At 45.4% G+C, this 23,923-nt stretch overlaps 1 protein-coding gene across 1 annotated transcript in view; it reads right to left on the bottom strand.

The window, feature by feature from the left end:
* The window catches only part of PYGM (glycogen phosphorylase, muscle associated), a 124,914-nt gene that overhangs the window by 31,169 nt on the left and 69,822 nt on the right, over positions 1-23,923 (bottom strand). Inside the window, exons 12-15 of the mRNA XM_085625937.1 lie at positions 21,074-21,188; positions 14,349-14,450; positions 13,943-14,090; positions 3,009-3,067 (exon numbers count right to left, since the gene is read on the bottom strand). Of these exons, the coding sequence (XP_085482063.1) occupies positions 3,009-3,067; positions 13,943-14,090; positions 14,349-14,450; positions 21,074-21,188 (424 nt within the window). The remainder of the gene's footprint in view (positions 1-3,008; positions 3,068-13,942; positions 14,091-14,348; positions 14,451-21,073; positions 21,189-23,923) is intronic.

Below are 23,923 nucleotides of genomic sequence, written 5' to 3'. Positions count from 1 at the left end.
ACAGCGTCCAGAGTGGTTTGGGTGGGAGCCACTGGAGTACCTAAGCCTGCAACAATGTACCAACCCCCAATGGGTGGTAGTCCAGGGGGTCCTTAAAAAAAACAGCATTACTAGTCGGAAGGCCTTGACCTTCAAGAGGGTTGACAGAAATGCAAGGTGGCTTTCCTTGGGAAAGAGAGTCCACTTGGGAGTCTCCCCCCAGCTAGGTTTAGCCAAAAATAAATTAGCATGAAGTTCCTAGTAAACCACTAAGTGTGTGGGGGTGCAGCTGTCACAGGCTGGGGAACTTTGTCTCAACCCCAGACACCACAGAGTATTCATAGGTATCCGAAAGAGGTATCTTCTTGCTGCACCGCCTAAAGGCATGAAGTCTGAAGCCATCTGAGGAGACATATGACCTAATTGTTGTCGAAAGCTGAAGAATGTTTCAGAGATCGGGTTAATGAGTTATGGAACAATAGGAACTGATGTCAGAACCCTAGTTGGTGCTTAATATACTTTAGTGACATCAAGTGGTGGAGTTGTAGTTGGAGTCGAGTGTCGGCACCTGGTAGGATTGGGAGTCACTGCTGTGTAAAATGTTTTTGGGACCAGCATAAAACGAGTATTCATAAGATGAGGACTCTGCAGGGAAATGCATCCATCAGTATATGTTTTGAGAAAAAAATTAAGACATAATTAACCATCATGAATAGCCCCCCTGAAATATTTTGAGTACTTCTTTTGAAGTTAACATTGAGAAATATTTTATCTCCGAGGAGACTTTCTGAAGTAAAAAGTGACACACAGGAATATGCTTCCATTTAGGGGAGGAGAACACTAGTCATAAACCTTACAGGAAACAGAACTTATTTGTTAAATTATATTTAGGCTATTTGGTTTTAGGTTTAAACCTATAATAACTGATAAAACCCCACCGAAAGGGAAATAGCCATCACTGGTGTAATCATATAAACACTGAAAAAACACCTTTGCAAACAAAAACTAAGTGCCATTCAAAGAAAGGAAGAGTGAAAGAGTAATTTTTATTTCGTCCTTAAGGGGCCAATACAATGTAACTTTGATATACAAGGTAGTATCAAGAGAGACGGGGCTAACATTATTCTGCTTGAGTTTTGCTGTTTAGGGATGTAACTGAAATATTGTCTCTTCTTCCTTCTGCTTTTTTTAGGTTTGTGGTCTTTGGTCTAAAGATGCAGTGTTTAGATGCATTTGTAGGTCTTATTTAGTTATTTTATAAACTGTAGAGAATTGGGAAATATCAAAATCATATTTGAAATTTTGGCTACATTTGACTTCACTGATAGGTGAAATGGCTGGATTAATTAGAATCTTTCCTAATATGTAGCATCACATTTACCCATAGACAGAGAATGGGTGAAGTCCTTTGATACATCTGTCCCCCTATCTAGAGAGTCAGTATTGATTGTAAGTGAATTGCCAAACAGCCCAGTTTTCAAACATTCAATGCAAGATGTAGTGACAGGTATGTGTGAAATGAATGTTGTCACCAAGCATCTGAGATAGTGGTGAAAACATGACACCAGGTGTTTGGTAAACATGGAACTGTGTCACTTGGAATGCTGCTGAAAAAAAGTTCCTACCAAGTTCAATTAAGTTTGGAGTGATATTGTTTGTATTTGCAGTAATTCAGCTACGTATATGAACAAGTTGTATGATGGCCTGTCAAAATCAATACCTGAGCTGAAGTGCTTCCCTGTAAGATATCCTTGTCACTTGCTAGAGTGTATGCCGAAGGCATCTTTACAATCTTCAGAGTTAATGAAGAATACTATTGACTTAGTAGTCCATTCTGGTGCAGTAAAAATGTATTTTGTCCTCATATATACCCTGTGCACACACTACCTATACACATGCACTATCTGTGCAGAGAGCAAGCAATAATAAAAATTAAATTAAAACTCCATAAACACCGGAAAAACACTGTTTCTGTTGTTTTTAATGGCGCAAAAATGTGTAACCACTGATAACCACTGTTTTTTAAGGTATTGAAAAAACTGAAAAACCCCCACCAGAATCTACCAAAAATAGAAACTGAAAACAGGAAAGCCTAATTATATTATATCACACATATCTAAATTTCAGTACAAGTAGATTTTAACGCTTATCCACCCTGTGTGATACCTCACGTTATTATTGAAAAACGGACATGATTTCCTCCTCTTGGCATATTTTTTTTGTAATCAGACTTTCATATCCGCTTCTCAAAACAACTCTGTGATGTTTCTGGAATTTTCAAGTTCAATAAACAAAAAGCTTCATCAAATGGCATACAGGATTTTAAACTTGCCCCAGGGGATCTGTAGATGGCAACTCTCCAGAAATGCTACAAAAGAGTTCTATATGCTACCTACTTCTGTGCAAAATGGTGACTTTGTGACTAAAGAAAAGTCAGGAACTGAATACTTGTGTCCAAGCATATTCCCCAAAATGATGCTGGGTGAATCAGAAGTTGCCCTATTTGTTTCTGTCATTAAGTAGCACTGGATACATTACAGCAAAATACTAGAGGTGCCAGGGAGGTAGCAGAAAGTCCTGTCCTTTAGAAGGTCAGTTTATTTTTAAAAGCTTGTAATATTTCTGCTGGCAGTTAAAACAGGTAAAGCTTGAACCTTGCAAGAAGGCATGGCGTCCTAAGGAAGATTTTTAAACTAATTAATAAATATTGTGGAATTACTTAAAGATACTGCTTGTAAGAGTCCCTGCCACCTCTTGCAATATCATGAAATTTGATGCATTATGGAATCTATGCGATTGTAACCAGAGGTCAATATATAGTCACTACAAAATTGGGGTCATGTGAACTTGGGAAATGCAGATTAAGGCAGAGATGCAGAAGGAAAGATTGCGAACTAACACCTCCCTAGTCCCTCCAAAAAATGAAAATTATACTGCAGACATATTCAAACAAACTTATCCTACTGCATTCGGTCCTACTATGGATGGGATCGTTAGGGGGCAGACCGACATCTATCAAAGGTGCTCACCTTTCCGCCAATCATAACAGTGCGAGGTACAAATTTCTTGTTGGGCTCTTTCTTGATGCCTTGGAGGAAAAGAAATAATTGGAGGTTAAACATTGTAATCCCACTGCACTCTAAAGACGCCAAGGAACGCTTTCTTCATCTCGCTCTGCAAGTATGGGTCACAAACCCTAATGTTTCTAAACTAACCAGATTGTTTATTAATCATCAGAGCAGATACTATGAAAGGAAAAAGTTACTTACCCAGTAAGCATTTGCTCGTACCCTGGAGTGCTGTAGATTCACATGCTCTGCATACTCCTGCCACCTAGTGTTGGGCTTGAATATTTACAAGCTGTGTATTAATTTAAACAAGAGTTTCGAGTCAGATGCACAGCGACTCCTAGCTTGGTTGGCATTCCACAAGCGCACTAACTCCATGTTACACTGTTTTCTGCACAGCTGTTGAGCAGAATATGCAGAGTTGAGTAAAGAAAGTATATTGTGAATTTGCATTGGACAAGAAAGTTATTTAGTAAAGAACGAGATCTGTAATCAGAGCCACATGCTTCTGGGGAGGACAGTGGGCAAATGGAAATCCACAGCACTACAAGCTACAAACAGATGCTTACAGGTTAAGAAATATTTTCAGTTCATCGCACGAGTTGCTGTAGATACAAATGCTCTGCATGAACTATAAAGCTGCACCCCCTCCTGCAAGCGGTGGTTAGCGTGTGGCTGATCGAGATGTCTGAAATAGTGCCCAAGGGCCATTTGGCCATCCATTGCCTGCTGTCTGGCTAAAAAGTCCACACAATAATGTTTAGTGAAGGGGGCTGTGGTTGACTCTGTGGTTGACTAAGTGGTTGCTCAGCATAGATCAGCTAATGGAATATTGCCTAGAAAAAAAACATGTTTGCTGCCTTCTTGCCTGTAGAGAGCACACTGGGGATAACAGTGAGAGCTCTTTTAGATTTATGATAGTAATTTTAGATGTATTTAGGTATCAACGTGGCGATGCCTGCTTCGGAAATAGGCTTGATCGTGCGAGATTTGGCAAAGGCTATGAACAACTGGCCAGCTTTGTGAAAGAGCTTGGTCAAGTCAATGAAGTGCATGAGGGTCCGTTTGACATCTAAAGCTTGGAGGTCTCTCACTGCCACGGAGTATGGCTGACGTGAAAGACTGTGAGCTCTATGGTTTGATTGAGGTGAAAGGGGAAAACCACTTTGGGAAGGAACTGTGTTAGTTCTGAGTACCACTCTATCCTTATGAACCTGAATGAAGGGTTCTTCCATTGTGAGGGCTTGCAGCTCACTAATTGTCTGAGAGATGTTATAGGTCCAATAAAAGAAAAAGCTACCTCCCAGGAAAAGGTACTGTAGATGGCAAGAGTGCAAAGCCTCAAAAGAGGGTCCCATGAATCTAGTGAGCACTATATTAAGGTTCTAGCCTGGAGAGGGTGAAACTCTGGCGGGGGCTCTCGTGAGGCCCTCCATTAAGGCTTTAATGACAGGTATGTGGAACAGGGAGGAATATTCCATGTTTTGCATGTACCCAGCTATGGCTGCTAAATGGAGCCATGTGGAAGTGTAGGCAAGCCCTGACTTCAGCAGGTGAAACAAGTAAAGATGATATCCTGGACTGAAATTTTCAAGGGATTCAGATGTTTAGGGATGCAATAATGGACAAATCTCCACCTTGCTGCATAGCAGGGTTTTGTGGTATGTCTGCGGGACTCCCACAGGATGTCTATGCATTCTTGTGGGAGAAGCCAACTCTAGAACTACAGGTGCCAGATCACTAGATTAATTGGTTTGGGGCCTGGATGGCAAATCTCATCTTGGCTCCTGGACAGAAGTTTTTGCCTGTGGAAAAGCTTCTCATGGGCGGTCAAATAACAACTCGAAGAGTGCAGAGTACCAGGGCTGTCTCGCCCAGGTGGGGGCTACAAAGATGATGGTCTGTGAGATTTGTCCAACTTCGGGCCCACAAATGGAAGGAGTGGGAAAGGTAGAAAGCATAGGCAAAAATCCTTGACTGGTTCATCCATAAAGCATTGCGCCTGGATGGTGGGTACCTGTACGCGAGGTTTATGAGTTATGCATTATTGTGGTGGTGAACAGGTCTATTTGTGGAGTGCCCCAGCATTGAAGAGTGTGGTAGAACTTGCAAGAGGAGTTCACACTTGTGGACTTGTTGATATGTCCTACTGAGCAGGTCAGCCAGGTTGTTGTCCACTCCAGAAAGGAATTGCATCATGACTTGAATCCATTAGTAAATTACCCAATGAAACATCTTCTGTGCCAGGAATCACAGGGCAGTACCCACTTCCTCCAGTTTCTGTAGTGACTACATGGCTGACATGTTGTCTGTTTTGTTTGGTACTACCTTTCCCTGGATTGTGGGAAGCTAGGCTTGGAGTGTGAAATGCCAGGCAAGGACCCCTAGGTAACTGAGGTGATGCCCACACTGCCTGTATGGTCGTTAAGTTAAGATGTAACCCCCCAATCCCCAAGTCTCCTTGAGCGGCGTCTGTGGTAATGGTAACTGTGAGAGGCTGGTTCAGCATATACTATACCAAAAAGAGGTATAGTGTGTAGTGAGTCCAGTGGATCTCCAGAGGTTGTACAGAGGCTAAATAGATAGCACTAATGCTCTATTTTGTGGTAGTGTGGCCGAGCAGTTAGGCTTATCAGAGGGTTGTGTTAATGCATTTGTTGTACACACAGTGGCAATGAAACACACACTCAATGAATAAATTGAAGACCAATGTATATCAATAGTACTTTGGTATGTTTATTTACTGAGACCAAAAAACTTTCATAGAAGCAAACACGTTTTTAAATAAAAATATTTTTCAGTTTCAAAAGTGGACACAGTGCTATTTTCAGTCTTTGCAATGTTAACCTATGTGAGGAAACAATAATGAGGTTTCGCAGGTGAGTATACAATTTCCAGTTCTAGCCTGCGGGGTGTAGGGTCAGCAGAGGACAAGGTTCAGGTAAGTACCAACCCTGCACCACAGGGGCGACCAGGTGCAGCGGTCAAACCTGGAGTTAGGGCCCAATGTTAACCAATGGAGACTGGGGGTGCTTGAAAACACGCTGCTTGCAGGTAGGTAAAAGCAGCTGCTGGGTTCAAGCTTCGGAGGTTTAGGCAATCACAGGGCGGCCACAAGACACCACAAAACATACACCACAATCAGCACAGGGGCAGCCGGGTGCAAACACGGTGTTGGGCGCCCAATGCAAGTAAATGGAGGAACTTGGTTTTGAAAACAGGCTGCAGGTGTGAACCGGAGGCTGCACAAAGAACACCAGCAACAGCAGAGGTAAGTTGGGGTGCTGTGGTTCGCAGGGACACAGTTGTCGAGCTCTCCAAGGTCTAGAGGCTTCAGATGCAGGAGTGTCCTTTGATGTCTGATTGCTCTTACTGGAGCCATTCGCGGTTGGAGCAAGCCTTTAGATTCACACTGCAGGCGTCGTCGTAAAGTCAGAAGGGGTCAGCCAATGCTGGACTTTGACTCAGGATCACTGGAGAACCATTTCTGGACCGGTGGGCCACCTGGACTCAGGTCGAAGGTGTCGGGTTCGAGTGGTCAGAAAACTCTAGTCCGGGGGGCACCAGAGTCCTGGGTCTTGGTTTTTGGGGACAGGTCTGCTGTCCTCAGAGTTCTGGTCGTTTTCAAAGGCAATCTTCCCAGGGGTTTTGGAGGTCGCTAGCTGCAGGACAGGCATTGTTTTCTTTGCAGGATCTTCGAAGCTGTAGACAGGCCGGCAGGGCTGGGAACAAGTCAGTCATGATTTAGAGGCGATACAGGGGAGTAGCAGGTTGGGACGAATGAGTTCCTTACATGAGGTGGCTACAACAAATATTATGTCACCCTCATGTGGGAGGGGGCATAGCCCTAGCCCGGATTGGAAATGTTGCACCATCTTTAAGATGGTCGGTGCTGATCTGGGGATTTGGACTACTCTTCTTCCCGAGCTGGGCTGGTCCCTCAATATGGCCCGTTAGTGAAGGCCAAGGAGAACCTCCTTAAATGGAAAACGCTGCCTCTGAACCCCCTGGGGAGGGTGGCCCTGTTTAAAATGATGATCCTCCCCAGATTCCTGTACGTCCTACAGAATACCCCGTTCTGTTTTTCCAGGGCTTGGTTCAGGGAACTGGATAGTCTAATCACCAAGTTTCTCTGGAGCAGAGGTCGGGCCTGCGTGGCTCTGTCGACTTGTCAGATTCCCTCCTACGATGGCAGTATTTGGATGACGCACTTGTATCTGTATTTCCTGGCGGTGCGCCTACTGGTAGTCCACGACTGGTTCAATGGGGGGTTGGTCGGACCCAGCCTACAGGCTTGAACTGAGTGAGTTGGGGCTCATGGACATCCAAGCCATGATGTATGGGGGGCCATTCCGAACCGACTGCCTGATGTGACGCGCTCTGTGTTGTTGGCATGGCGGGCCTCGATCCGTCACACCGGATGGACGGGGAAGTTGACCCAATGTACTCCCCTCTGGCAGGGGACTTGGCTCCGGGAGGTTAGTGGACTGCAGGAGTTCAAAACCTGGGACCTTATTGGTATCTCTCAGCTAGGGGATGTATGGGCAAGGGGCCATATGTTGTCCTTCCAGGAGCTCCAAACTCGCTACTCCCTACACTCATCCCAGTTTTATAAATATTTGCAGTTGAGACATGCCCTCTACACGCATATTACGGAAGACACGAGGCTCCCCAAATACAGCCCCACTGAGGCCCAGACGATGATGGGAGACCTGGGTGTGGGGGAGGGGTTCGGGGGGGGGGGGAGGGGGTGTCTCCCGCATTTACCGTTCCCTAATTAACAACACTCCCGCATCCCTAGATAAGTTGAGGGATCAATGGGTGGATTGGGTGGGCCCCCTTGACGAGGCGGACTGGCGTGATGCCCTTATGGCCCCCAGAATAGTCACCGTCTCCGCCAAACTCAAGCTGATTCAGCTCTACTATTTACACGCTGCGTACCTCACTCCCCTACGCCTGTTTCGAGCGGGTTTGCGCCCAGATGCGGCATGTGCAAGATGTAACCATGCCCCGGCGACTTCTTCCATATGGTTTGGTTGTGCCCCCGCTTGGGACAGTTCTGGGGATCCATTGAAGTGGAGCTAACGGAGGTATTGGGCTGGGAGGTTCCTCATGACCCACGTCACTCCTTGCTGGGGATCACTGATGGGCTGGATGGGTCCAGGAATTAAAAGTTGTTTTTCAGCACAGCTATGATGGTGGCCAAGCGGGACATTGCGGCGGCCTGGATAAGCCCCGACCTGCCAACACTAGAGAGATGGCGCAGAGGTGTTGACTGGTGTGCGACCCAAGAGAAAGCCCTTAACAAAGCTAAGGGGTGCGTTAAGAAATACCGCAGAGTGTGGAGGAAGTGGTTGGGGAATATGGAGGGTCATGATTAACTTGGTTCCCGATTCCGCCTATGTAATTTTATGGGGATCGTGATTGGGGGTACAGTGCTTGTGCGAATGAACTCATACTTGTGATTTCCATGTATTGGCTGAATTGTTTATATGTTTTAAAACCAATAAAATGTGCTTATCAAAAAGATGCTCAGTGCTGAAAAATGTGCTTTACTTCATCTCCTGCACCTGAGGGGTGGAGTTGGCGAAGAAGGCACACCTCCTATTCTTCCTAAGTTTTCCCGCCGTTTCTCCTGCCAAACGTGGGGGTTTGAACTGGGGGCTGCCATCTGCTGCTAGCAATAGAGGCTGGGGTTGCATTACAAAGGCGGCAGGCCTTTAAAGCTTCCCTCTCGAGCACTGTACCCATCCTGGGGGAGGAGGTGTGACACCTTCGCCCAGGATGTGCTTTGTTTCTGGCTACGGAGAGCAGAGGCTCTCCACCCAGGGGTCCAGAAAAATGTCTGGTGGTGGCAGGCAACCTAACATCAGTCAGAGTCCACACCAGGGTTGTTAGGTTTTCAGAGGGCACCTCTGAGGTGCCCTCTGAGTACATGTTTTAATAAATCCAACCCTGGCATCAGTGAGGGATTATTAAGAGGAGTTGTTCGATACCAATCACTCCTGGGTTCAGAAAAGCTATCATAGTGCGGGGGAACTCTAGTTGTCCAGTTTCCAGCTCAAGTACTCTCTATGGCTTCCCTGGCAGTTACAATATCGAAGAATAGACAAATATTGTATGGGAATATCTGCTCATGCAGATATGCCCACTCCTGTGATCTAGTGCACCCTGCCTTAGGGCTGTAAGGCCTGCTAGAGGGGTGACTTACCTATATCTTAGGTAGTGCTGGTTGGCATGGCACACTTCCGTTTGTCGCTGCACCAAGGCATGCAAGCTGCAGTGGAAGTGGCATGGGCTTGTTGAGGAGTCCCTAGGGGACCCTCTTCAGTTCCCATGCCTAGGTACTAAGGGTACCATTTACTAGGGACTAATAGGGAAGCTGAGGTTGTTAATTCTGAAACAGTTTTAGGGAAGAAGCACTGGAACAGGGGGCCTGGTTGGCAGAGTGCCTGCACACTAAAATTGAAAACACATCATTTTCCAGGCAAAAAGTAGGGGCTAACCATGTCAAAAGAGAAACTTTCTTATAGTAACGTGTAGAATGGGAAATAGGAAGGGCCTGCCATGCAGCAGATTGTTGCTGTTCCACCACTGCAGAGAGTGATGGGCACTGGCACTTGCCGATAATAGATCTTCCCACTGACCCCTCTGCTTGGGATTAATTTGCCTCAAAGCAGGGTTGTGGCTGCAGCATGTGGAGGTGGCTGTGGGGATACTGTGGTTATACAGTAAGCCATCATACCCAGCAAGTGCATGAAGGTTCTGACAGAGAATAGACAATTTGGCAGAAAATGAGGTAAATGATGCTGGAATGATAGCACTTTGTGGGCTTGGGTAGGCTTTTTCCTGTGACTAAGTTTAGCACTGCCCCTAGCGAGGGCTGGATTTGCAGGTAGGATTTGGTGGAATGTATTGTAAACTTGAGACTGTATAGGAGTGAGATGGTAGCCTGGTTGTCTGATAGGCAGTAAAACTTGCTAGCGGTCCTGTTCAGATAATATTCGAGGTAGGGGAAAACATGGATACCCCGGCCACCCTTCTTAGGTGGGGAACTACTGCTAAACAATTTGTGAAGACCCTTGGAGCAGTGGTGACACTAAAGGGGAGTACCCTGAACAAGTAGCGATGACCTCTTACCATTAATCATAGTTAGCACTAGTGGGCGGGATGGATAGGGACATGAAAGTTTGCATCTTTGCAGTATACTGCCGCCATGTAATCACCTTGTTGCAGCAGAGGAATGACATCCTGGAGAATGGCCATGTGAATTGTTCAGAGAGGATGGAGAGATTTTGGGGCCGGAGGTCCAAGATTGGTTTGGAGGGAGCCGTCCATCTTGGGGACGAGGAAGTAAAGAGAGTAGATCTTTTGCCCTGCTGGTGAGGAGGCACTGCCTCTCTGGCCCATTTTTGCAGGAGCACTTGTGCTTCTTCCTGTGTAAGTATGTGAGGTCACTGCTGATGGTGTGGGTGCAGGTGGGAGTGAGTATGAGAAGTTCTAGGTAGTAGCCAAGTTGAACCATCGCTTGGCTGATGTGATTTCCTGTCAGCAAGGGAAGAAATCCTGCAGTCTCCCTACGACAAATGCTGTGTGATTTGGGGATTGGGGGGGGGGGGAAATCAATGTTTGGAAGTAGAGGCTCCTTCTGCGGAACCTCCTTTGCCCCCGTCCTGTTGTTGTTGCCCCTGTATGCACCGCTGGTGTACCCTTATGACTGCTGCTGTTTCTGATATGAGGGGGTAGGGTCTGGTAGCAAGGACCCCCTGGGTGATGGCTTCAGCAGTGTTGCTTTCCTTCTTGAGACAAACAGATGTTCTCTATCGAAGGGCAGGTTGAGCAGTTGTTGCTGGACCTCCAGCTTGAGCCCTGAAATGGGGAGCCAGGAGTGGCATCTAATAAGGACACTGATGTTGACCTCACCAGATACAGTGGCTACCGTGTCGAGGGTGCAGCGAATGGTGGCACAGAAAATAGCTGCCCCTTTGCGACGATTTGTTCTCGCCTCTTTTTTAATTTCTCCGAGAGAAGCTGGACTCATTCTTACATCTCGTCCCACTAAGTCTTGTCACAGTGGGAAAGGAGCCCAACAGAGTGGTTATCCTCCAGCCCTACTGCTACCCTTTTACCAGCCTCATCCAGACTCTTGCTCTTCTTATGGGGCGGAGGTGAGTTTCCTGTGGCCAAAGCCCTACTCACTTGCGCGCTGTATGGACAACCAGGGAGTCTTGTAGAACATGACCCCTGATGTAGGTTGAGTCGCTAGGAGAACGTTTGTACTTTTGCTGTACCTGTGGTGTTGATGGGCTCCTCGAATGTGTCAGGAGATGCTCTGAACATACCCTTTAATACTGGGAAGAACTGGACAGTTCTCTTGGAATAGTCTTCTTCGTGGAGGACATGCACATCTACTTTGTGGAAAGTTGCCGCCATTTGAATCACCTCGTGTTATGAAAGGTGTTGTCTGGGGGAGATGCCCTAACATGATACAGATCCAAGTCTGGATCCCTCAGAGGATCAACTTCGTAGTCGTCCCATGGCTCATCTGTGGGTACTGGGTTGAATGGTGCCTGAAAGATTTGGCAGGGCTGAAGGGGCTGCCTTTCTCATAGGATAATGGTTTTGGCAGCAACAGTGGTTTCAGAGTCGATGGAGGCCTGGGGATGAAAGCTGGCCTTAGTGCCAGTGTCGAAGGCTTAAGGCTTATGGATGAAATGATGCATTGACTGCTTTACAGGGTCAATGCCTGAAATCTGGAGCTACGTCTGCTCTGAAGCCCTTGGATGGTGCAGAGCAGAGCTCGAAAACAACAGAGGCCCCTAAAGGCTGGGAAGTGGTTGAAGGGATAAATGCCCGGCACTCTGGAAGACGGTGCCCTGCCTGATGTGGAGGCATTTCTGTGAGGGTCGGAGGTTGTTCTTCTTCCCCTGGTCTGAGTCAAAGGTAAAAAGTCACCTCTGGACTGGGCAACGGTCAATGGGGCGGGATGCTAGAGGGTCAAAGTCCTCACCATCCTCAAAGTGGAGCAGGACTTGTTCTCCAAAGATGTCTGGGTTGTTGTCAGAGGCTTGCCATTGCATTTTCTGATTGGCCCACCTACTTTCCCGTCAATACCAGAGGGTTTTCTTCGAGCAGAAGGTGAGGCAGGTTTGGCATGCGGTGTCGTCTGGGGAGAGGCAGAGGTTGCAAACCTCATGGTGATCAGACCATGGATATTTAGCATTGCATTGGAGACAGTATTGAAAAAGCATAAATTACATCACAGTGAGTGCATTCTTTGTGAGAAACTTTTCAAAGAAGAGGAGCATCCGGCCCCCAAGAAAGTCACAGGCCCTAATGGTCAGAAGTCCATCCAGAGTCGGTCACCGGAGGCAGTAGTCAAGGAGAATGCAGAAAAAAAGGCTTTTTTATACAAATATCAGTAACAAATTACACTGTCTGGGCCCAAGCTGAACCACGGAACGCATCGAAACCTGAAGTGTAGTGCACGTCCGAACCAATGGCGGAAAACAAAACAACCTAACATGGAGTCCGTGCCCAGGTGCATTTCCAACTAAGGGAGTCGCAGTGCATCTTGTGACTTGAAAAACTTTCTTTGAAGAAAAGCAACTTGCAAACATCAGAGCCCTACACTAGATGGCAGAAGTATGCAGAGCAACACATGCTACAAACCATACCTTACCCAGACACACCAAAAATTATTATACACTTTTCTTTTAGATACATCTCTGTGCTACAGAGATAGGGAAACAGCCCATGATTAAGAGAAGACTACAATAACACAGACACTTTCACCACAAAAAAAGCAGTTAAGTCTATTTATCCAGAGCTCCAACGTGTGCTGGCCCATATTGCAAAGAGCAGTGCCCAGAGTCTTTCAACAGTATCCACAGACGGTCAAGGGGTGCAGGCAGGAAGAGATGCACTACAGGGCAGGTAAGAAAAAGGCAATGGAGCCTGAAGTTATTCCTTCATTTTCATGTGTCCAAAGGTTAAGTAGCTGAAGCATGCAACCAGAAATGAGATGCACAGGGCAGAGACAGAGCAGAATTCTGAGGAACTGTCCATGCTGGAAGAAAGCTGGAGAGGACAATTGCAATTCAAGTGGGAAAACTGAACTCCACACATGAGGAATTCATGGGAAGTGGAACATGAGTGTGCAGAAGGGGGCAGATATAGCAGAAGCAAAGGCATATCTGTCACCTGCAAGAAGCTAACATGAACAAAATGTGGTCATATTGCCACCAAAGCCATAAAAGGCAGGTCAAATAATACTATATTTTTGAGAAGGGATAATATGTCTCAACAAAATTACATGCATGCATCAAAAGTGAGCTCACCACTATAAGTGCTGGGTTCAGTCTTGATGGTACTTTGCCACACCTATTTTCTCAGCATACAACTACCTCACTTGTTTTAAAGTAAAGTAGCTCCACTACACCAGGATCCCTCATCACCTAAGGATTAACAATTTCCACCCTCTGGATCTGCAGTCCCCTCACCATGAGGACTGACAGTTTGAGGTTTCATTGAACTATAACTCCATGCCCTTCAAGTAGTAAGATTAGGTCAGAATTACAGCTACCCAGTCCACGCCTGACTCTGTTATTACACCTTCACAATTTATTCAACCTTTTGTGTCACAAATCTACATTTCTTTACTTTGCCTATTGTTACTGATCCACTTTCCTCAAATCCACTCGTGGGCCGATGATCCTTTCCTTCTGGTACCACACTCCCCTCACCTGTCAAGTGTCACCATTCCACAGTCCTCCACATTTCTCCAATATCACCATTCTACAGTCCTCTCTTTCCTCCAAAGACACCATCCCACAGTTCCCTCCTCCATTATGTGCCACGGTTTCCATTCCCATCTTTTGCAAGGTGTCACTCACGATTGTACATGGTAATGACATGGAGACAGTTCAGCAGCTGCCTCTTGTACTCATGGATTCTCTTCACGTGGACATCGAACATGGAATTTGGATTGATCTTCACCTTGTATTCTTTTTCCAGGTAGACTGAGAACTTCAGCTTGTTCTCCTGCAAGAGACAAAGAAGTCATCACTGGCTGTCCAACATTTGCTTAGCCTTTTTTTCCACAACCTTGCTTATCTTTCATACTGGCCTTAGATCCCCAACTTCATACTTTTCACTACTCTAGCCCCATGACTCCACAGATGGTGAACAAGATCTACACCAGGGCTAGAAGGTTCTTAGCTTAATATTACCTTGGCATGCCAGCCTAATACATACCCTCTTTGCTCCCAATTCCTGTATCCCCTCAAACCCCATTCTCACCTGCTTCACTTTGGCAACATCCCGGATCAAGGCTTCATCGTTCACGAAATCCCGTAGTCTCTTTAGCTGTTCAAGATCAGAGATGTACTCCTCACCGATTCGCTGGAGAGGCAATCATACCAAAAAACAAAGTTATAAAGAGACAGACTACCCAGACATGATGCCCACTCTCACCAACTCTGCAAATGCTCCTCCATGGAGTGGCACATTACTAATTAGATTTCAATGAGCAACATTCTTCCTTTTTGCCACTTTCCCTCCTCCAGCATAAAAGATTCAATAATGAGATTGGAACCATATCAATGCACTCCTTGCATGGAAGGGTCACCATATGCCACATTTGGTGTTATCCGGTCTTCTCTTTTCACAAGTCTACAACCAACGTCTTCTTGCTAAACAGTGGAGTCTATAGCAAGGAGTGTTTAAATTAAAACAGAAGGAAGAAGTTGGCTAACATCCCCCAATACCACGTTAACATATGATATCTGTTTGAACAGGAATGTTCTCATTCACGAATGAAGGGAGAGAGAACAAGCATTTGCAATGCAATAGGTCTCGCATTTGCTAGAGTTTGAGCTATTGGCATTATAAATGACAATGCCTTTTATTAATGTATTTAGAAAACCTGCAAGCGTAGCGTAAGCACACACTTTGTACTTCTAGTCATTGCTTATGAGAAGCAAGGCTGGCAGTAACTGCGCCTCTTTTACTGCCAGCCTTGCTTCTCGTAAGCAAGGACTATAAGCCCAAAGTGCACATTAACGCACCGCTTGCAGGTTTTCAAAACAAATAAAAGGCATTGTCATTTACAATGCTAATAGCTCAAACTCTTGTAAATGGGAGACCTATTGCATTGCAAATGCTTGTTAATATTGGAGAGGAGCCAGCAACTCCCCCAAACAATGAAGTCTCACAAAAACCATGACAAAAAGAACATTGGCAAGCCAAAAAGGCTGTAAGTCAATGCCAGACGTATGAACTTTGCCATTGATTGTTTCAATTGCTTGGGCACATTAACTCTGACTACCATCATCTTCTAGAGTCACGACTCTAAGTTTGCCTGAAGTTTGGTAATGGCTTCACTGTACTGTAAGTAGCTGAAGTCCTTCACTCTATTTTATCGTTTCTCTGGTTTCCCACCCAAATAACTCCAGTGAACTTGGGTTTCATGACCGTATCCTATTCATGCCAAGCTGCTATGAGCTTTTTTGCCTAAGCCTTGTAAGGTACTGAACTCAAGATTTTTCTTCCTTGGTTATTTTGATTTTCTTTACCCTAGTATCATAACTACGTTGCCAACCTTCTCACTCATACACTTCTGTGAAGCAGATGTGCATCTGCCTATGTATAGCCCTCCAGAACCTTTCTGTTCTTTAGTGAACAGTTGAACAGAATGGCAAGTGGTGCTTTCACCATCTTTGAAGTTCCTTCCCATTGTTGGATATATGCCACCCAATCTTGGTATATTCAGCGTTAAATGTGTATACTTTCTAGTTCTCACTTATTTTTGGAGTCTACAGTTTTCCTATACAATCATGTTAAGAAATATTGGTTCAATACTTTATTTTTCCTCTGCCAATCTCCTACGTGCACATTTTTTAGGTCGAGCATTCGAGACCTCTTGTATATACTTTAGTATATACTTATACGTGTATGTACTTTGTGGGCTCTGGAGATCAGCCCTAGGACTGGTCTGCTTCCGCTTCTGACCCTAGTGCTTCGATTCCAAGAAATAGGAATGGTTTACATAGAGTGGAGATACCGAGTAAGAGCAGACCAGTTACAAATATATATATATTTTTAAATGCTGCACCTTTAATAAGGTCCAGATCACAGCGATGCATAGACTCTGCATTTTATCCAGAAGTGAAGATCGTTTACTGCTAAGGCAATGGAGAGCCTAGAGCGTGCTGTAGATAATTATTAATACTTTGACATGCCCTAATCTCCTGAGCTCTTAACGGCGCACGTCTTCTTGTGACCCTATCTGCTTCCTTCGCACTAATAGAGACGCTTACTTAAGTCAGGCACCTTTGCAGGTACGCAGACCGTGGAAGAGGCCTAGTCAGCTTTCCATCCTTCCGAGGTTGGTAAAATGACTACCATTAAATTGGTTAACATTCACCCCTGCAATTTACAGCGATTATAAAATGTGTAAATGTAGCAAGAGGGACAAAATAAAAAAAACTAAATCCAACAGCTTCTTTCTGTATGCCCAGCGTGCCAGAGGTTCACTGAAAAACAAACTCGGTCGTTCCCACCTCTTATCTCTAAGGCCGGGGGAGGGGTCGTCAACAGCACACCAACCACTGAAGGAGCATTGTTATGGCAACGCTCCAGCTTAACATACCCAGCACTGTGTAAACTCAACACAAGACAAAAGTTATGACTGTCGAAACCACCATCACAAAAGCAGAGAACAAGTTTACAGTGTGAAAAAAAAAACGGCTGAAACAAAAAAAAACTGCTTGTTGAAGAAACGCACATCAAACTAGTAATTATGCTCCTGAAATGATGCAAAGCCCGAGTACATTAATCATTAAAGGGAAGGGGCCGTATTGACAGAACACATTGTCTGCCCGGAGAACGCTCGTCTTGTGCACAGCAGCTGCCAGGTTGTATTAGCTGGATAAAAAGGCCAACGTAAAAGGCAAACATTTTTTACCCCTTATCACGGCCGCTATTAATTAATGTGTACAAAAAAAAGTTTTTGACGAGCTGCGCAGCCCGTCCCACTAGTGGTGGGTGTGAAAGTAAAAGTGCTGATGTCCGCCTTGGAGTTTACACATTATAGGAGCTTGATGTCAGCGCATGGCCATGTGCCAAGAGGTCTCTCGGTGTGGCGCTGTGCACGTCTGTCTGCACTCACTTTCCTGAAGAGCTGTTGCATGTACAGTCTCAGGCATGCTGTGAGTCCACCCTGCACACCCCACTTCTGAGAAAAATACATATCTTCCAGAATGTCAGTTAGAGATAAGCCGAGACAGAAGGAAAGCCGGCAAGTGCACTGCACACTATAGTTTCAATCAACGTACTCAAACCTTGCAGTGCCAGCCACCGGGCGATTGAGAGTTTGTTTACCACTGCCGCCTGACTCCTACAGAGTCCGGGACGCTGCAACTGCACACTCCGCCTCGGGGGCAATTGAATTTGTGTTGGGGGGGGGGAGGGGTCACATTGATTGGAACACTGATTTTTAACAGCTGAGCCGAACACGGCTGGCGGCCGTTGCAAGCACTCTGGCAGCGCTGCGAGTGTCGTGATTGCCACTCCACAAACTAGTCAGCTGCCCTCTCACAATAAGCTTCGGCACTGTAGCAGGAAAAAAGTGGTGATCAAAGAGAGAAAGATACTGCATGCGATATAAAGAGAGAAAGTTAGAGACCGGGGGAAGAGATCTCACGCTATATACAAAACTGCAAAAATAAAACAAGAAAGACAGGAAAACGAAAGTGGCGCTAATGTGTAATGTGACACCGGGTCGGAGTAGTGTGCTTTAAGGGGGGTGTTGGAAATGGTTCTAATGAAAATGAGATGAGGAGTGAAAGTACGCACGAAGTATGTCAAGGTTCACAGCAAACAAGGTACACAGCCTTGTAACTTGACCCAAAACAGGAGGCAGAACTTTATGCAATCAATAGCAAGAGGAAGGCAAAGGTTATGTACTTGAAAAAGTAAAGTTAAAATAAGAGTAAAGTAGTCAAAATCAGTCTTTACTGGTGAAAGACGCTGTGTCTATCAGCGCTAGGCAGGCAACCAAAAGGTTAATTATTTCTTCTTGAGTCGATGAACGAAGCTGTGTGGGGAAGCTGTGTGTGGAAGACATTATTGATGACGGGCAGCAAGGAGGAGAAACGGCAGCTCAACTTACTGCGTAGACGCCTAAAAGCAGGAAAAATGCTTCCAACGGTGTAATGTAATGTACTTAATACTGTGCCTATCAGCGAAGGAAGGCACCCAGAACGTGAGGGGAATGAACTCTGCGGGACCCTCGCACAGAGTAGCTGACTGGAACGAAGCAAACTAAACGTTGATCAGCTGATAGAGGAAACCTGACACTAGGCAGCTGCGCTGCATTCCTCAACCCGGGAGAGAGACGATAATAGGGAAGATGCAAAAAAAACCAAGACAAGCCCGGCGGAGCGTGGCGCGCGCGCTTGGCGGGGGAGGGGACCTTTTGAAGTGCTCCCAAAAGCGGTGTGCATGGTGGCACGATGCGCGTGATTGTGCGCGTGCTAGCCATGCAATCCGCTTTTGGGAGCACTTTGAAAAGCCCTTTTACAATTAGTCTCGCTTTGCGATCGCTTACGCGATAGCAAGGCAAGACCTAAAAAGGACTAAACCTTTGTCCTCCCAATTGAGACTACACACCACAAATAAAAGGCTAGGCATAAAGCAATTGCTAACATACCAACGTAAACAGAACAATCTCTGGGAAATGCAAGTCCCTCATCCACATAGGCAGGCTCTACCACTATGCGTGGAAGCAAGGGTTTTTGGTAAAATTGTACCGCCAAAAAATTGTCTATCGCCAGAGTACAAGAACCGTTAAAACTATCTAGGGCTATCCAAAAATTCTTTTATTCGCAAATGGCCTGATAAGAGTTAAAAACAGAAAAATGGATGATAACAAAAAGGATCATCTATCACTCTGTTATCCTCATAAACGTCAACATGTTTTGGCCGTTCCTCCTAGTGCACAACAGGTTAGTGGCTTTCGTCAGGACGGGATGGTCCGCAGCAGGGTAAACGGGCATGTACTTCTGCCCAGAGTGCACGACTGCATGTGAAGCTGGAAGCCTGACTTTTTCTTTGACCTTGGGGTCATGCCATCTCGCCTGTGTGCAAAGACCTATTCTGTTCTGTAACCTGGCGGCCGCGCCATATCCTCATAGTGGCCACTGAACTACTGTCCTTGGCCTGAGTGCATCATATAAAGTGGTGATTATAGCACACAGTGTTTTCTGAATATTAAGTGTGACCACACCTTTTTCCTCTGTGTCAGAGAATGCAACCTACTGACCCCTTTCATGCAAAGTGCAGCTTTTATGTGATTTCGCAGAACCCTGCTGCAACCTCCGCATGCATATTGAGTGCATGTGTGTGCAGTGAATGTGAGGCATATATATAATAGAAGGCCTTGGTGTGTGGTATGAGCCTGAGAACTGGGGCCAGCAGGATCGATTTCGAATGGCCCTGGTTTAGCTCGGCACAAGACAGAGGATAAAAGCAGCTTCCACACACAGTGGAAGTGTATTGCCTGCATTCCTGTAGCAGGAGGGTGGAAACCCAGACCGAAACATGAGGGAGGATGGAGACAGGGATTCCCTAAAAAAAAAAACTAAAAAAAAAACCCACAAAAAACACACAACGAGATTCGTTCTTCCTGAGCACTGTTTTGTAGATAGCACAAGTGAGCAGTGGAACTGAAGAGTCTGCTATTAAGGCGAGGACGTTCCTAGCCAATGCCTGCTCTTTAGCCTTTACCTAACTGTTGCGTCAGGAAGGCTGATGACATTTATCTCCAATGGAATTGGCTGTGAGAGCTATCAACCTGCACAAAAGCAATTCCTGAGCAGCAGCCAGGAAATTAGGTTTGAAAGAGAACATCCCCAAACTGGTTCTGAAACCTTAGACAGTGGATCCACTTTCCATCTGGAAATGGATATAAAAGTGCAATCCAAACTACTCACTTTGTTCCAGTTTAAAGTGACTCTTGACCAATGGAGTGTTTCGCAAAGGACTCTGAGAGCTGCTGTCTTACAAAGGCGATGTCTGCCAGACTCCTAGGGGTACAGTGACATTATGCAAAGTCTGTTTGTGTTGGAGGGGCTGAGGAATTGCCTACTACCTACAAGCATGCCTATCTGTTGAGAGAGAAAGGGAGAGTGTCTGGCCCTGCAGCAGTAGAATCCTAGCATGTGCAACACCCAGAGGAAGCAGGCTAAAACAGAAAGCAAAGTCATGGCTGACCTGTGCTGCGAGATGGAGCCCAGTAGAACTTGTCTGTCATGGGACTCCCCAACTAGGGTCTTGCACTATTTGTATTCTATTCAGTGATCCAGATCAGAGTCTAAGCTCCATATTTTGGCCTCCATTGCCAAATTGTTCATGTGAAAATCCAAAAGATGTTCAAGTGAATCTTCAGAAACACTTGTAGTAAACTTGGAAAACATCCAAGATTCTTTGAGGGCACAGCAGCTGAGGTCTGAGCTCCTGGTTTTCGTATGTGGTCTTGAAGAGTGCACTTCTGCCAAAATCACTCAATGGCACCACAATAAATTAGCTGAAAGGATTTCTTTGGAAACAGCTATGTTTCAAGTTGCTCGCTGAAAGAGATTTTGATTCAGTCGTCTAAATAAGATGCAATTATGCATTCTGGAGTTCTGGGGGATGATGTGGAAATACATTAAATGGACCTGTCCAACTTGTACCAATTTAAACAATATCAACCACACATGCTCTACCAGAAACCTGTTAAATCTCTTACTGGGGTCAAAGATCAAGGTTCCTGCATATGACATTTACATCTCTAAAGTAACATCCAACCCGCCAATACACCAACCTCAGCCTCGGAAACCCATCTGCAAACTTGAAAGACCCTCTGCTTATCAGATTACTCATCTAATCAGCAACATATCTAGGGAGTGGGTCCCTAAGTGGTAAGTGTTGGAGCAAGACAGGAAACCAACACTCCATAGATCTAGAAGAAATAAGAACCTCACCTCAGCAATGACGTCTGCCAGGCCTGGGTTGCACAGAACCAGCCAGCGGCGTGGGGTGATACCATTGGTCTTGTTCTGAAACTTTTCTGGATTCATTTCGTAGAAATCCTTAAACCTGCAATGCAAGGAAAAGGGAATAACAATAGTAAAAAGGTCTGACACAAAAATAACTGATAAGTTGGAATAAGGAACCTTTTGGGGTGTACAGCCAATACCAGGAGAACCAGAGCAACAACAAGCACAAAGTGTTGAAAACGTATCTGAATTGGTAATCAATCAGAATTGCTAAACAAGTTGTGTGAGCTGCTAAGTGGTAATTTTGTCACCAAGGGGACTGGAAAGTGTGCTCTCCCATTATCATGGATATTTAATGAGAAGCAATCAAAAGTACATCACATTTGGTGGGCTGACACTATGGTAAAGATACTGAAGTGAGGAAGTATGGGGTATAGAAAGGTTTTCAGTGTATGAAATTAAAATTCAGCGTGTGGCTAACACACATACTGCTGCAAACAAATTTGGGAATCTTGAAGCCTATTTCACAGTAGGTCTGGAATCAAATTCAGGTTTCCCAACTGCAGCAACAATGGGTAAACTGGACACTGGCGCACCCTGAAATACCCATAAAAACTGAAAGGGAAGCAGACTTCAATTCAAAGATATTGTTTGCTTTAGGGCAGCACTTGTTATACAGCACCCCAACACAGAAACTGACTCTACAATTAGGGGCTGATTACGATGTCGGGCGGAAACCCTCGCCTGACACCGACTCGGAATCGGGACCGACCGACTTGCAGTCGGTGGTTCCGACCGCCGGATTACGATTTGACGAAACACTGTTAGCTCAGAGTTCCATTGTTCCCTATAGGAGTTTGTGTTCCACCCGACAAACAGCCGTAACACACGCTCCTATGGGGAAATGGGGTGTTTGCTGAAAACCCTCGACCCTGTCGCAGGCACCACACAGTGCCTGCCACACAGTGCAGGGTTTTACAGGGGGTGGTCTCTCAGGTACCCCCTCGGCCATCAACTGTAGGCTGTGGGGCCTAGGGGGCCCTGCCTGGGGTGTCCGATGCGGTTCCGACCGACACAGATACTTCGCAGGTTGCTCAGAACCGATTCAAAATGACCGCGCAGTTTACATTCTGACCACGAACATCGGAAATCGGGCAGTCGGAATGGAAACTGACAAAGTTGGTCAGAAAGGCTCAGACGCGGTCGAGGAGTTTGACTGTAGGGAGGAGGCTTTCTGCCAGACATCGTAATGAGCCCCATAGTCTGAAAGTGAAAGGGTGCTTGTGGTTAGAAAAAAAGAATTACTCAAGTTTATGACTAAAGGAGCATCTTGCCGAGCGAGAGTCTTAATAGAATTCCAAAGGCGAGAACACAGGCCCTGATAGCTGCCGTCGCTTGCCATTGAGAATTTAAAAGAATCTGGAGAAAAAGGACTTTGGTCAGTGTACTGCAAAGATATGAAGAAACGTGCACAAATTTTGGTGCAGCGGTAGCAGGGAGCAAACCCTTTCAGCTATTAATGTAGAAAGAAGAGACACTGAATTACAGCCCCCAATGGCAACTAATCAGGAAGGCTCAGGCACCAGAGACATGATGTGTCTTACTAAGTCCCAAGTGAGGCAAATCCCCACATTCCGAGTTCTCTGCAGCTGGGCAAATTTACCTTTGGAAAACAGCCAGGGAAGCCAGTTACAATATCCCAGTCAGACATTATGATATGGCATAAGATAATAGGCATGAAGCAGAAAACCTACTAAATGAACGAAAGATAGAACATGATGGATTTACAAAGTGGTTGGCTTTCATAGACAGAGTAAGACGACATAGACACACTTCTCCATTTTGATATTAATGATGGGATGTGGCTGAAGATGTTTCGAGGTGACAGAGCAGACACTGCCTACTAAATATTGGGTTTAATATAAAAACAAAATTGTCATTTTTGCCCTTATCAACCTGCAACCAGTACCAGGCCATCCAAGCATTGATCTCTGTGAGAAATCAAATGATCAAAATTAGGCTTAGCTCCATTCATCTTAAAAAGGAATCGTTTATCGTTTGTGTGTAAGAAGGCTACTGTAGATAGAAAGAAGCAAAAATACATAAAAGTGGAAGATTGCCTCTCAAAGTTAAAAATGCACTGGGACAGAGGCTAACACTATGGGACTCAAAGGGCATAACCCTGTAGTAAGAAAGGAAGGGTCCTAATTTGCTCTGGAGATACACACACATTGTGCACATAACCAAACCCCAACTCAATGGCACCTCTTAACTGTAGCAACACAGAAAAGGTGCTCAAGGAGAATAAAGTATTGTGTTGAAGGCTACCAATATGTCCATATTGATTTCGTCAACAGCGGAAAGAGCTTAACTCATCATATCAACGAGTGCCGATTCAGGACTGTGACCAAGAGGGAAACCAGACTATTGTACAGCTAGAATATGGAAATCAACTAAGTGTTTTTAAACTGCTTAGTTGTCACTATCTTAAGGACCTTACTGATCCCGGGAAGTTCATCAATTGAGCTACAAGACATGGAGCAGTAAACTACAGTTTTCTTAAAGTGGCAGCACAGCATAATCAGTTTGCGAGAGCCATGAATTTCAAGAGAAAGACATGATAGAAGAAAAAGTGTGCAAAGAGATCAGGGAGTTTTCTGTGAAGTCAGTAAGGGTCTGTATCATAAGGTCATTACTTGTAATCTGGTGTAAAAGAGGGTTGATCCTTTAACTCTGACGAAAATAATGTAGTAAGGTGTCCTGGCCAGGAACCGGACAACTTTACTCCACTCTCCCAAGAAAAAAGACATGAGATGAGAAATGACATCATGGACA

Source organism: Triturus cristatus, chromosome 9 (assembly GCF_964204655.1).
Source record: "Triturus cristatus chromosome 9, aTriCri1.1, whole genome shotgun sequence".
Classification (NCBI taxonomy): Eukaryota; Metazoa; Chordata; class Amphibia; order Caudata; family Salamandridae; genus Triturus; species Triturus cristatus.
Note: the sequence above shows the minus strand (reverse complement) of the source record. Positions and strands in the feature narration are given on the sequence as shown.